Below are 12,957 nucleotides of genomic sequence, written 5' to 3' on the forward strand. Positions count from 1 at the left end.
AAGGTTTGCTGGTTTGATTCCCAGTTGGGGCACATTCCTGGGTTGTGGGCCAGGTGCCAGGAGTGGGTATGCAAGACGCAACCACACATTGGTGTTTCTCTCCTTCTCTTTCTCTTCCCTTCCCCACTCTCTAAAAAATAAATAAATAAAATCTTAAAAAAAAAAACCCAACAAAACATATTTGGCAATATTAGTAAAAATTAGTATTCCTACTGGGCTACCTACCTTGAAGAATTCCTTAATTGTCTCTTTTAAAGTTAAAAGTACACTTACTCCATGACCCACAATTCCACTCTTAGGTATTTACCCAATAGAAATAAAAACATGTGTCCAAAAGACTCATACAAACTGTATAAAGAGGTTTTTTCCATAGTAGATAAAAATGGAAACAATCCAAATATCCATAGATGAACAGATAAACAAATTGTGATATATAAATACAATGGAAGATAGCAATAAAAAGGAATTGCTGATAAACACTACAAAATGGATAAATCTTAAAAACATTATGTTGAGCAAAAGAATGCAGACATACAAGAATGTGTACTATATGAGTGCATTTACATAAAGTTCAAGAACAGGCAAAACTAATCTTTGGTGACAAATCAGAACAGTGACTGCATATGAGGGACGGGTAGTCATTGGATGGGGGAACAAACGAATCTTCTCAGATTATGAAAATGTTCTATACCATCAGAATGAAGTTACACAAATGTGCACATTTGTCAAACTCATCCAGAGTACACTTAGGATCTGGAGCTCCAGTGGCGCAATCGGTTAGCACGCGGTACTTATACAGAGTACACTTAGGATCTGTGTATTTCACTGTATAGAAGTTCTATTGCACATAAACAAAAATCTAAATAATAAAATAAAACCCAAGCTAGAAAGATGCAAATGTACTAAGACTGCTATAATTGTAGTAGTGGGAACAGGAAAGACTACATTTAAATCCTGCGTCTGCCAGTTAGTCAACCAGCAGTACTGAGAACCTGAGCATACTGAACCTGACAGAATAAATTTTGGACTAATAGAATAAGAATAGCATATAAGCCCATTTCTTCTATTTTTGCTACATAGACAAAATGGATCTCTCTGAAGATAAGAAATGAAAAATAAACATTCATACTTAAAGCAATGTTGGGAAAAGCAAAATTTTTCATCAATACTTGAATCAAGAGTAGGCTTCCCTATGCTGTAAGGTATGAAACACACTAAGGCTTTATTTAATAGGATACTGTTTTATACCAAGGTGAAAAACAGTATTTGCTGAAAGCTAGTCTTCTGTACATTTTTCTAATAACATAAAACCCAATAATCTGCCAGGCACTGTTCTATGGACTTACAATATAAATCAACTGATTTAATCCTAACAACTCTGTAAGGGATCCTATTATCAGCCCCATTGTACTGATAAGAAAACTGAGGTATAGAGAGGTCAAGTACTTGCCCAAGGTCATATCTAGATAGAGCCAGGCTCAAATCTCAAGCAGTCTGGTGCCAGAGCCCATGCTCTTACCCATGGCACCATACGTTGGCCTCTGGGCTTCTTTTCAAAGATGTTTCTTAAGCATCTCTTTTCTACCTGTACCACACAACCTCACTCCTACAATATAATTCAAGGACAACACACTCAAATTTATTCCTAAATTTTCCAGTAAAATCTCTAAATCAATCTTTCTTCAAATATACTCCAGAAGTAGCAACTTATACAAGGACTCAACAAATGTTTAAAAATAGACATTTGTTGATTTGTGATTAAGACCAAATAGAAACCACCCTGGCAGTGATGGTGTATTTGTTCAGAATTCTTTCCTACTGAAAGAATTCTGAACAAATATTCAAGATTTTCTATAGCAAATCTTGAATATTTGGTCTATTCAAGATTGCTATAGACCAAATGAAAATTTGAATTTTTCTTGGTATTGTGGTTCCAAGTCAGATGATTTTAACTTGTACAATTAAAAAAAAATCCTCACCTGAGAATACATTTATTAATTTTAGAAAGGAAGGGAGAGAGAAACATCAATGTGAGAGAAACATCAATTCGTTGCCCCCTGGTACACGCTCTGACTAGGGACTGAACAGCAACTTAGGTATGTGCCCTGACTGGGGATCAAGCCTGTTACCTTTCCGTGTACGGGATGACGCTCCAACCGAGTCACCCAGCCAGGACTAACTTGTCCAGTTTTTAATTGCATATGATAATCTTTACCACTTATCTGATACAGTTCAAATCATCAGCATTTATTGAGCCCCAACTATGAAAAAGCACTCTACAGACAACTGTGGAGGTCAATGGGTAAGTGTAAGAATTCTGCTTTCAAAGCATTTTCTAGCATATTTCTCATTATTATGCTAACATGTATTAACTGCCTAAGGTCTGTAAGAATTCCCATCCCAACATTCCAGGGTGGGAAGAGGCATTGGGTGGCAAGGTAGTAGTATCTCCCTGTGGTTTAATTTGCATTTCCCTGATGACTAAAAATATAGAGCATCTTTTCATATGCTTATTTTCCATTTGTATATTTTTTGGTAATGTATCCATTCAATATTTTTGCCTATTAATTGCCCATTGTTTTATTGGGTAGTTTTTCTCATTATTATGTTGTAAGAGTTCTTTATATATTCTGAATACAAATCTTTTATCAGAAATGTATTTTACAAATGTTTTCTCCCAGTCAGTGCCTTACCTGTTCATTTTCTAAAGTGTCTTTTGAAAAGCAGAAGATTCAAACTGTGATAAGTCCAACTTTTCCTTGATTTTTTTAAGGTTCATATTTTTTGTGTTTTATCAAAGAAATCTTTTCCCCAACCCAAAGTCACAATAATTTTTTTCCTTTCTCATTTTCTATTGTTAGTTTTAAAATTTTAGCTCATATTTACATCTAAGATCCAGTTTGAGTTAATTTTGTACATGATGTAGTGTTAACAGTCAAGGGTCATTATTTTGCATTTAAATGACCAACTGTTCCAGAATGATTTGTTGAGAAGACTGAGAATGCATTTTAATATAACAGAGTACAATAAGTTCAGTGAGATGATTTCAGATTTTATACTGCAACTCATCTTTTAGCAATTAGAACTACCTGAAAAGGGTATCAAAATACCTTTCCCTTTCCAAACTATCTGTGTGAGGCTGGATATTCTGCATATATTTCAACCAAAACAGCACATCACAACAGAATGAATGAATGCAGAAACAGAAATGGGAATCCAGCTGTCTTTTACTAATCCAAACATTAAAGAGATTTATAAAAATGTTAATTCAATTCCAGTCTTAATTTGCTTTAAAAAAGTTAATTTTCATAAAAGTATTTTATTTGAATGACCATGTAATGGGTTTATCATAGCTATTTTAAATAAATTAATATTTAATTTTTTCTCAGTTGTAATTTTTAATATAGTAAAATATCAACAGATATAATCAACATAAACAAAAGCACTCTGAGGTCCTCGATAATTTTTTTAAATCATCACTTGAGGACATGCTCACTGATTTTTTTAGACAGAGGAAAAGGGGGGGGAGAGAGGGAGAGAAACATCGACGTAAAAACACCAATCGGCTGCCTCTCACATGCACCCAGACCTGGGACTGAACCCACAACCCAGGCTTGTGCCCCAACTGGGAACCAACCCATGATTCCTCAGTATATGGGAGGACATTCCAACCAACTGAGCCATACCAGCCAGGGCAGGGTCCTAAATAATTTTAAGAATGCAAGTCCTGAGACCAAACAAAACTGCCACCATCTCTCTTCAATTACTGAAATTAGCTTTATTATAGCTAGAGTAATGCATCTAAATGCATATATAATACATCAAACTTGTGTTTAAATACTTTCAACAGCTCACTACTCTTCTTAGCGTTAAGACCAGTCCTGCATGATCAAGGTTCTCCATTTTCCTCATTTTCTGATACAAATCTTTTTTTAGTAGTGTTTAAATGTACTAACCTTCACCTGTCCACAGGGCCTTTGCACTGCCTCTTCCTTAGGCCTCATCAATTCCTATTCAAACATTAGATCAGGTTCCTCTTTAACATATTCTTATGCACATTTCCTTCATAGATTTATCAGTTTGGGAGATTATACTTTTGGGATTATGTAATTTATTAGCTCTCCCATAATAAAATATAAATATAATATTCCTATATATAAAACTATTAAATAAAATTCTGCCTATGTGTTGCAGTATTTTTCCAAGATCAACAGTTTTCATCAGATCCTCAAAGGAGTCCATAACCCATGTGCGGTGAAAAATTCACCTTACAAAATGAGTTCTGGCCTTTGCCCTTAGCTACTGGGAGGGGATATCTAGGCCTGAAAATTCTTACCTAACAGGAGTGTCTCTGTATGCCTGGGGCCTTTGGCCACCAGACAAATGTGATTCAAGATGGGGGCTGTGTGTGCCCCACTTTAGCAGTTCCAATCCTGAGAGGAAATAGAGACTAAAAGCATTAGTGTGACTGACAGGAAGGGCTAGAGACTGAAGGGTCTGTGTGGGCAGTTTGTAATTCAGTCCCAATGGAAACTCTCTGGACATCAGAGGGTTGGGTGAGTTTCCCTGATTGGCAATATCCTATGTATTTTCACACACTGTGGCCCAAAAGCAGTAATGCCATCCATGACTACGTGGGGGGAGGGTGACAGAAAGTTCTACATTTGGACCCCTCCAGATTCTGTTGTGTGTCTCTTCCTTTGGCTAATTTTAACCTGTACCCTTTTCCTGCAATAAAACATGAATATAATAGCTTTCAGTGAGCCCCGGCTGGTGTGGCTCAGTGGATTGAGTGCAGGCTGCAAACTAAATGGTCACTGCTTCAATTCCCAGTCAGGGCACATGGCTGGGTTGTGGGCCAAGTCCCCAGTGGGGGCCACTTGAGAGGCAACCCCACATTGATGTTTCTTTTCCTCTCTTTCTCCCTCCCTTCCCCTCTCTCTAAAAATAAATTAAATATTTTTTAAAAATACCTATGACCTTTAAAAAAAAAACAGCTTTCAGTGCATTCAGTGAGTCTTTTCTGGTGAATTATCAAACCTGAAGGTGGTCGTGGGGGCTCCTAAACTTGCAACTGGTTTCTCAAGTGAGGGCAGTCCCTACAAGACTCACTGGTCTTGGTTAAACTCATTGCAAGCAAAAAATAAAGAGGTTAAAAACCAGTAAGCTAGACTGTGAGTTCCTTGAGAGCAGAAACTTTATCAATACAATACACAATAAAAAATACAAGATATTTGAAACAAATTGATATTCTCAGGATATCGATATTCTCTAATAATAGCAATGATTCTAAAGATGATGAAAATGAAGATGATAAAAATACCAACCATTTACTGCATGTCCTCACTATAGTCTCCATTTGCAGATGAGAAACATGAGGATTAAATGACTAGCTAAAGATAATACCACTAGTGACAGATAGTATGTAAGCCCTAATTTAACTAATTTTAAAGCCTATACTTTACTATATTATACCTCGTAACACAAGCAAAGGAAGTTTAACAGTATATTTTGCAAAGGATAATAGAAATATCAGCATTATCATCACTAAAATAGCATCATTAAAGACTAGCAACTGTTAGTACTGTTCAGGAATGTGGAATACTTAAGTTCCTTTCTTTTAACTAAGAGTCATAAGCATTCTGATGCTTGCTTACCTACTTGTCTTTCAAATTCTTCTAAATGAAATATAAGTTACATAGGTTAAAAATAAATTTAAAAATGAACTTTTTGTGTATTACTATGAAATGCTAAACACAAATTCCAAATATCTGAAGTGGATAGATAATACTACTGGGAAAAAAAAAAAAAAATCCCCACGGGGCGTGTGAGAGGCAACCACACATTGACGTTTCTCTCCCTCTTCCTTCTCTCTCCCTTCCCCTCTCCAAAAATAAATAAATAAAAATTTAAAGACATCCCCACCAAATATGGTATGTTGACCTGTGATCAATGGGACAAATGGCCTCAAGGAAAGGCTGAAAAGAAGTAAAATCTGTCAGTCCATGCAAGAGCAGCCTGACTGTCTCAAGCTGAATACTCAACTCAAAGGTCTGAAAGGTCTTTCTACCTTGAAACTAGACTTGTTAATCAACATATAATTATGCAGTTATTACTTCCCCAAAAAGATTTTATATATATAAACCAGAAGACACTCTGACAGAGTACTTTATACTTTCAGTGATCATAAGAGAAACATAAGAAGGTATTGGAGTAACTGGCTGTGATTAATTACATTAATTGGCTTTATGTAGGTCCAGAGCAAACATTAAATATTGAATGCTGTTTGTTGAGATTACTTTAAAATTCACTATTATACTTCTAATAGGTATGAAAACCAACTGTTAAGTTGTGCTATCTCAATTTTGGCAAACCAATCATAATAATAGAAATGTCTTAAGAGTGGATCAGTCTGGATCTACATTAGAAATTAATCATTAAAGGAGTACTGAGGGATGTGATACACAGACAATATGGAGGAAAAAAGGTGAACATAAGTAAAGCATGGAAAAGGAGGGACACACTCATGAATTAGACACACACACTAAAGCCCACAAATAATGCAGAGACAGAGAAAGTACCTGGAAAGCTGTGAGTGCGCCAGTCCCTGGGTTATACAGGCATCGCAGCGAAGGCATACTGTCCGCCAGGCTGGAGCAGCCCAGCCACAGAGACCTGGGCATAGAGCACTGCAGAGAGAGGACAACTATGAGATGGGACAGTATGAGACAGGATGGTACAGATTACAGGAATTTTCAAGGCTTGGCTGAATGCAATATTCCAGTTGTAGCTGCCCTTTATGATAGAAGTATCTTCAAGAAACACACTACTCATTAGTTCTAACCCCAGAGAGAGACTCAAAAGGGGCACTAATGCCCAAAAAGCAAGGGGGAAAATGTTGTAAGTCGAAGGCTAAATATTTAGTAAAAACTTTTATCCCTGTTCTTCTATGTATATGTCTAAAAGAAATCCACTTCTTAATCCAATTAATCAATTTTTCTCCTCTGTGCACCTCTACTCATCTCCCATAAATTCACCACAGGGTGATACAAGGTGCAGACTAAGCAGAAAAAGAAATAGTTCATGTTAGCATTTCAATATTATGAACGGTAAATTAGAAAACAAAATATCACAGGAAAGTTAAAGTATTTTTTTAGAAGGTAGGACGAAGGAAAAGTATTATACCCCTATAGCTTTGACAGCAACTAACTCTGCTCAGTTTGCATATGTTTTATGTATCTTGTTAGTCTGCCATTCATTAACCAAAATGCAGAGTTACCATAGCAGCTGCTTCTTCATCTTTCCAGATGGATTAAAGGGGAGGGGGGGAGGGCAAGAAACAACCCAAACAGAAGGGAAAACAGCAACAAAGAAAGGAGAAACGGGGAGAAAAAAAGAGGAAAAGCTGCTGGTTAAAACCTTCTAAGCAAAAAAGTATGTGTGAATGTATATACGTACAGTGTATTCAGTAGCAAAATAAGGTAGAATTTATGATTTCTAGTAATATTGACTAAACAATGTTAGTGTTATTGCTCCTATAGCTTTATAAAATATTTTATCTTTTAGAAGCAGTTTTATATTCTTCAAGTTTCCCTAAAAGTATCCCAGGCTGAAGTTTTGTTCATCAACTTGGGTACTGTTACAGCCTAATAATACTTAAAAAATTAAATACCTGATAATAGCACATATAAAACCAGGAATACATATTTTAAAATATAGCAGTCAATGCACATAAAACTAAACTTTATAAGCTAGGAAATATTAAACATCATTATGGGACTTTTTTCTTCTTAAATACTCTAGTTGTAAGAATTAATATTAGGAAACAAAATATGATATTCACTGTTCACACTACCTGTAACTGATATAAGAATAATAAGGACACCAAAAAGTGATCTGGTCTAGACCCCTGCTTTCAGATCATTATTTCCTCATTTTATAGTTAAGGTGATTGATGCCCAGGAAAAAATAAGTATTTATCTATGATCATGAATTTAGAAAGTAGAAAAGTAGGAATTAGAATGCTGGCCTATTACTTCTTAGTGAAGAACTCTTCCTCCTGACTCCATCCATCCCTAGGTCATAAAGAGTGGAGACTTCAAAGAAGGGTACCTGCTAAAGATACCACTGGATAACATACCAAACAAAACAGCTAAACCGCTGTGAACTCCTGCAACAAGCTCCTAAATCTGTTCATGTTTCCAGTATTTCTTCACCTCAAGCTATAATCCATTTTACAAATAGCGACTAAATAGAATAATTGTGTTCACTCTGTTATCGTGTCACTCTCATCAATAATTCATAATGGCTCCCTATATCTATTGTATGAAATCAAAGCACTCGATTAATCTGACCTTTCCCCACTGCTTACATCAACTCACCTCTATGCTTCCAACCGGCCTAGCACTCTAGCTAATTGACTACCTTGATATTTTTTTTTTTCAAATACCCACCTTACCCCCATATCTCTGACTTGGAAGCATCATGTTCTTCCCTAAAATAATTTTTGTGAGTAAATGAGATTAAATATTTCTAAGTAATGTTTTAGTCATTTATTCAACAAGTATTTATTGAGTATCTTCCTTGTGCTAGACACTGTTCTAGGCATTAGGGATAGAACAATGAACAAAAGAGACAAGAGTCCTTTACATTCAAGTGATACTCTCTCAATCTTAAATTCTTTTATATTTAAAATCTTTAATGTTAAAGAAACTCATTGTTAGTGAATTTCCCTCATTGTTCACGAGGGACAATGTACACATTATTAAGCAACTGGTTCTGTGTGCCGGACAGATGAAAATCTCATTCTGAAGCAAAAAATGAATTTGAGAAAAGTGGAAGAGGAAGAGTATACAAAAAGGGAGAATGAAAACACAGAAGAGTAAAAAGGAAATAATGGGAAAAAATGGAATAGGCACTGAAAGATAGCTTGTCACTTCTCCCCACTCCCTCCTCAAGAGGAAGAGGACTCAAACACTTTCAGCTATACTAAAGCCTCTTGCATGTTCTCTTCTTTATTAAGATATGCATATTTACTTGTATTTGTGAATGGTCCTTTGTAAGTTTTTAAGTTATTCCTCTTTTGAATGTTTGTCTCCTTCATTTTATATTAGATGCTGTGTTATTTTTGCAGTATGTATAATACTTGCTTAATTATCATATGACTTTCCTTATTGTAACTCATTCTAATCTTCCTCCTTCACACATCCTATCTTCCATCAAAACTCCTAACAACTAGGAATTTGAAAGGGCTTACCCCATCCCCTTAAACTAAAATTTCAAATTAAAATTATAATCGTTAATGAGCCACATACACCCAGGAAAGCCACTAGATATACTGGTGTGATTTCCTAAATGGCATTAACTTGTAAATACCACACAGAGGATGCATTCACGATTATTACAAGACAATTGGTGTGGGTATGAAAACTGCACTTGAATATAGTCAGATCTGCATATTATCGTAAGATTTTACATATTATAGCTCAATTTAATAACCAATTTTCAAATTGGTTTGTATTGTTAACAATTAATCTTACCCATACTGGTAAATGCCACTTAAAAACACTGAGGAAAAAAATATAATTACAAAATTAATGAAATAAGCTATAACTTCTACTTCTTTTTCCCTTCTAAATTCACATTTAGGAGCATTTTCTACAGAAGGGAAAAAAATCAAAGGAAATTTGGACAATAAGTAACACAGTGGAAAGGATTGCTATTTTGGCTACTATTCTTATATAGTCTAAGTACAGGGTGGGGCGAAAGTAGGTTTACAGTTGTTCATATGGAAAATAATATGATAAATAATAAACAAATATACAAGAATAAATTGTGTGTTTCAAGTACTCACAACTGTAAACCTACTCTGCTCCACACTATATTTCAGGGCCATCCTGAATGGTCAATTTCTGAAAAAGATGAAAAAGATGAAAAAGATGTAAAACTTTTCCTGTCCTTCAAATCTTAATAAATAATCCCCTTTAAGATACCCAAAAGCACACACAATTTTCTACTTAAACTTTGGGCTGCAAGTTGTATTTAAATTTCTAAGGTTTTCTTTATGAATTAAAAATATACATTTTTAATTAAAAAAGCAGGTTCTAAACTAAGCTGCAACCCAGCAACTATATTCTCAATGTTTAAATATTTAACTTTTACTAACTGTTAAAGAACTTGTGAATTCTTTACATGTTTCTTCTATGCAATCTCAAAAGCTACCACAAAGTATGGATCATACATGAACCTGCATCCCACACAAATCCAGCCATACACATCACATACTGGCTTCTTCAGCTCACTTCCCACTTAACTTCACCCCAATTAACTCTCCTTTGCAATATCAAAGAAAGTTGAAGACTATAATAATGTATTACATCTGAAATTTGTTATCCAATTGAATGAGTTCACCAGCTTTTAAAAAAGCATACACAGCATTTAAAAAAAAAATTCTGGAGTTTGTTTTCTGCTACTTGAAAGAATGAGAAAGGGAAACTGAAATGTTGCAACAAGGTCCTCCAGTGCTTCAAACAGAATACACTGTGGTCTGTCCAGAAAGTGTCCAACCATGCAATATGAAACATAGAGACATTTATTGAAGAAGATACAAGATACAAGAAACATTGTGCATGAGACAATGATGCCCCAGTCCCCTTCAAAGTGGGCACCTTGGGACCTCACACAGTTCTCCCAGTCTCCATCAGCTGCCCCGTCCTATTTTCCTGAATCTCATCAACAGTCTGAAATCTCTTCCCTGTCAAAGGAGATTTTAGTTTTAGGAAAAGTCAGAACTTGCAGGGCACCAAATTTGGGCTGTAGGGGGGCCGAATCACCTGCATGATTTGATGTTTCCTCAAAAAATTCTGTAGGAGACGTGATGCCTGAGCAAGTGTGTTGTGATGAAGCTGCCAATCACCTGTTTCCCATAGCTGTGGTGTTCTAAATCGTCTGAATAGTTTCCACCGAGGAATGTCCAAGCTTAATACAAAATTTGATGCAGCTTCATTGCACTACTCACTCAGTCATTTTGAATGCAAATACGATGGCCACACAGTGCACCCAATCAATGGTATCTGCCACCACCACTGACTAGTACAGTGAGGTTGCCATTGTTCACGCATGCACATTCTGGTCCCACTCTCAGTTGGCTGCTAGGTTACACGATGTAATAACGCAAACTGTTATTGATATATTAACAATGGTTGGACTTTTTCCAAATGGACCTCATATAGTATCTAGTGCCCATCAGGCTCAAGCACACAAATTCATTTACACAGAGAACATTAAAATCCTTGACTCCTCCCCACTACTTGGCTGCCAGGAAAGAAGCCACAGATTCTCTTCACTGATAGAGGCCCCAGCAGGCAAAGGGATGGCCTCAGCATTTACTATATGAAAGCTGAATGACAAAATCTCTTAAACTCAGGTCCCTGGTGGTCAACTTCTAGGAGTAACAGAAGCTAAAATAATCAACGATAAAAAGATTGCTGCATTGAGAATTTATGTATTTAAGCCATAGAATAGAAAAATTCCCCATTCTCTACTAAATCAACTAAAAAATTCAGGCCGAATTCAGGCCAATACAGTATTCCATAAGCCATGCAATATATTCCAACTTTACCTATACACATTCAATGACTGCCTCTTAAGAATCCCAATTTAAAATTTATATGGAACCATAAACAACCCCGAATAGTTGCAGCAATTTTGAGAAAGAAGAACAAAGCAGGAGGGATCACAATACCTGATATCAAACTGTATTACAAGGCCACTGTAATCAAAACAGCCTGGTACTGGCATAAAAACAGGCACATAGATCAATGGAACAGAACAGAGAGCCCAGAAATAAATCCAAGTCTCTATGGTCAATTAATATTTGACAAAGGAGGCAGGAGCATAAAATGGAGCAAAAATAGCCTCTTCAACAAATGGTGTTGGGAGATCTGGACAGCTATGTGCAAAAAATGAAACTCAATCACCAACTTACACCATACACAAAGATAAATTCAAGGTGGATAAAAGACTTAAATATAAGTCGTAACATCATAAAAGTCCTAGAGGAACACATTGGCAGGAAAATCTCAGACATTCCACACAGCAACATCCTCACAGACATGTCCCCTAAAGCAAGGGACATAAAGGAAAGAATAAACAAATGGGACCTCATCAAAATAAAAAGCTTCTGAATGGCTAAAGAAAACAGCATTAAAATGAAAAGAGAACCAACAGTATGGGAAAACATATTTGCCAATGATACCTCAGACAAGGGTCCGATCTCCAAAATATATAAAGAACTCACACAACTCCACTCCAGAAATTACAAACAACCCAATTAAAAAATGAGCAAAGGACTTGAACAGACGCTTCTCTAAGGAAGACATACAAAGGGCCCAGAGACATATGAAAAGATGCTCAGCATCACTAGCCATCAGAGAGATGCAAATTAAAACCACAATGAGGTACCATCTCACACCAGTCAGAGTGACCAACATAAACAAATCAACAAACAAATGTTGGAGAGGATGTGGAGAAAAGGGAACCCTAGTACATTGTTGGTGGGAATGCAGACTGGTGAGGCCACTGTGGAAAACAGTATGGAATTTCCTCAGAAAACTAAAAATGAAACTAAAACTTGCCTTTTGACCCAGCAACTCCGCTGCTGGGATTATACCCTAAGAACCCTGAAAGACCAATACAAAGGAACCTATGCACCCCAATGTTCATAGCAGCATAATTTACAATAGCCAAGTACTAGAAGCAACCTAAGTGCCTATCAGCAAATGAGTAGATCAAAAAACTATGGTACATTTACAGTAAATTCCATTTACAATGGAATTCTACGCAGCAGAGAAAAAGAAGGAGCTGATACCCTTTGCAACAGCATGGATGGAACTGGAGAGCATTATGCTAAGTGAAATAAGCCAGGCGGTGAGGGACAAATACCATATGATCGCACCT

At 36.2% G+C, this 12,957-nt stretch overlaps 1 protein-coding gene across 6 annotated transcripts in view; it reads right to left on the bottom strand.

The window, feature by feature from the left end:
• BTRC (beta-transducin repeat containing E3 ubiquitin protein ligase) overlaps window positions 1-12,957 on the bottom strand; it is a 172,185-nt gene that overhangs the window by 109,323 nt on the left and 49,905 nt on the right. For 3 of the 6 annotated variants that reach the window (XM_024555719.4, XM_024555718.4, XM_071221160.1), the window contains exon 2: window positions 6,582-6,689. The exons of 2 other annotated variants lie outside the window; for them this stretch is intronic. In XM_024555719.4, coding sequence (XP_024411487.1) covers window positions 6,582-6,689 — 108 coding nt within the window. Of the gene's footprint in view, window positions 1-6,581; window positions 6,690-9,853; window positions 9,911-12,957 lie in introns of those variants that run through there. One more of the 6 variants, XM_053922360.1, reaches the window with a different exon arrangement.

This window comes from Desmodus rotundus, chromosome 4 (assembly GCF_022682495.2).
Source record: "Desmodus rotundus isolate HL8 chromosome 4, HLdesRot8A.1, whole genome shotgun sequence".
In the NCBI taxonomy this organism is placed as follows: domain Eukaryota; kingdom Metazoa; phylum Chordata; class Mammalia; order Chiroptera; family Phyllostomidae; genus Desmodus; species Desmodus rotundus.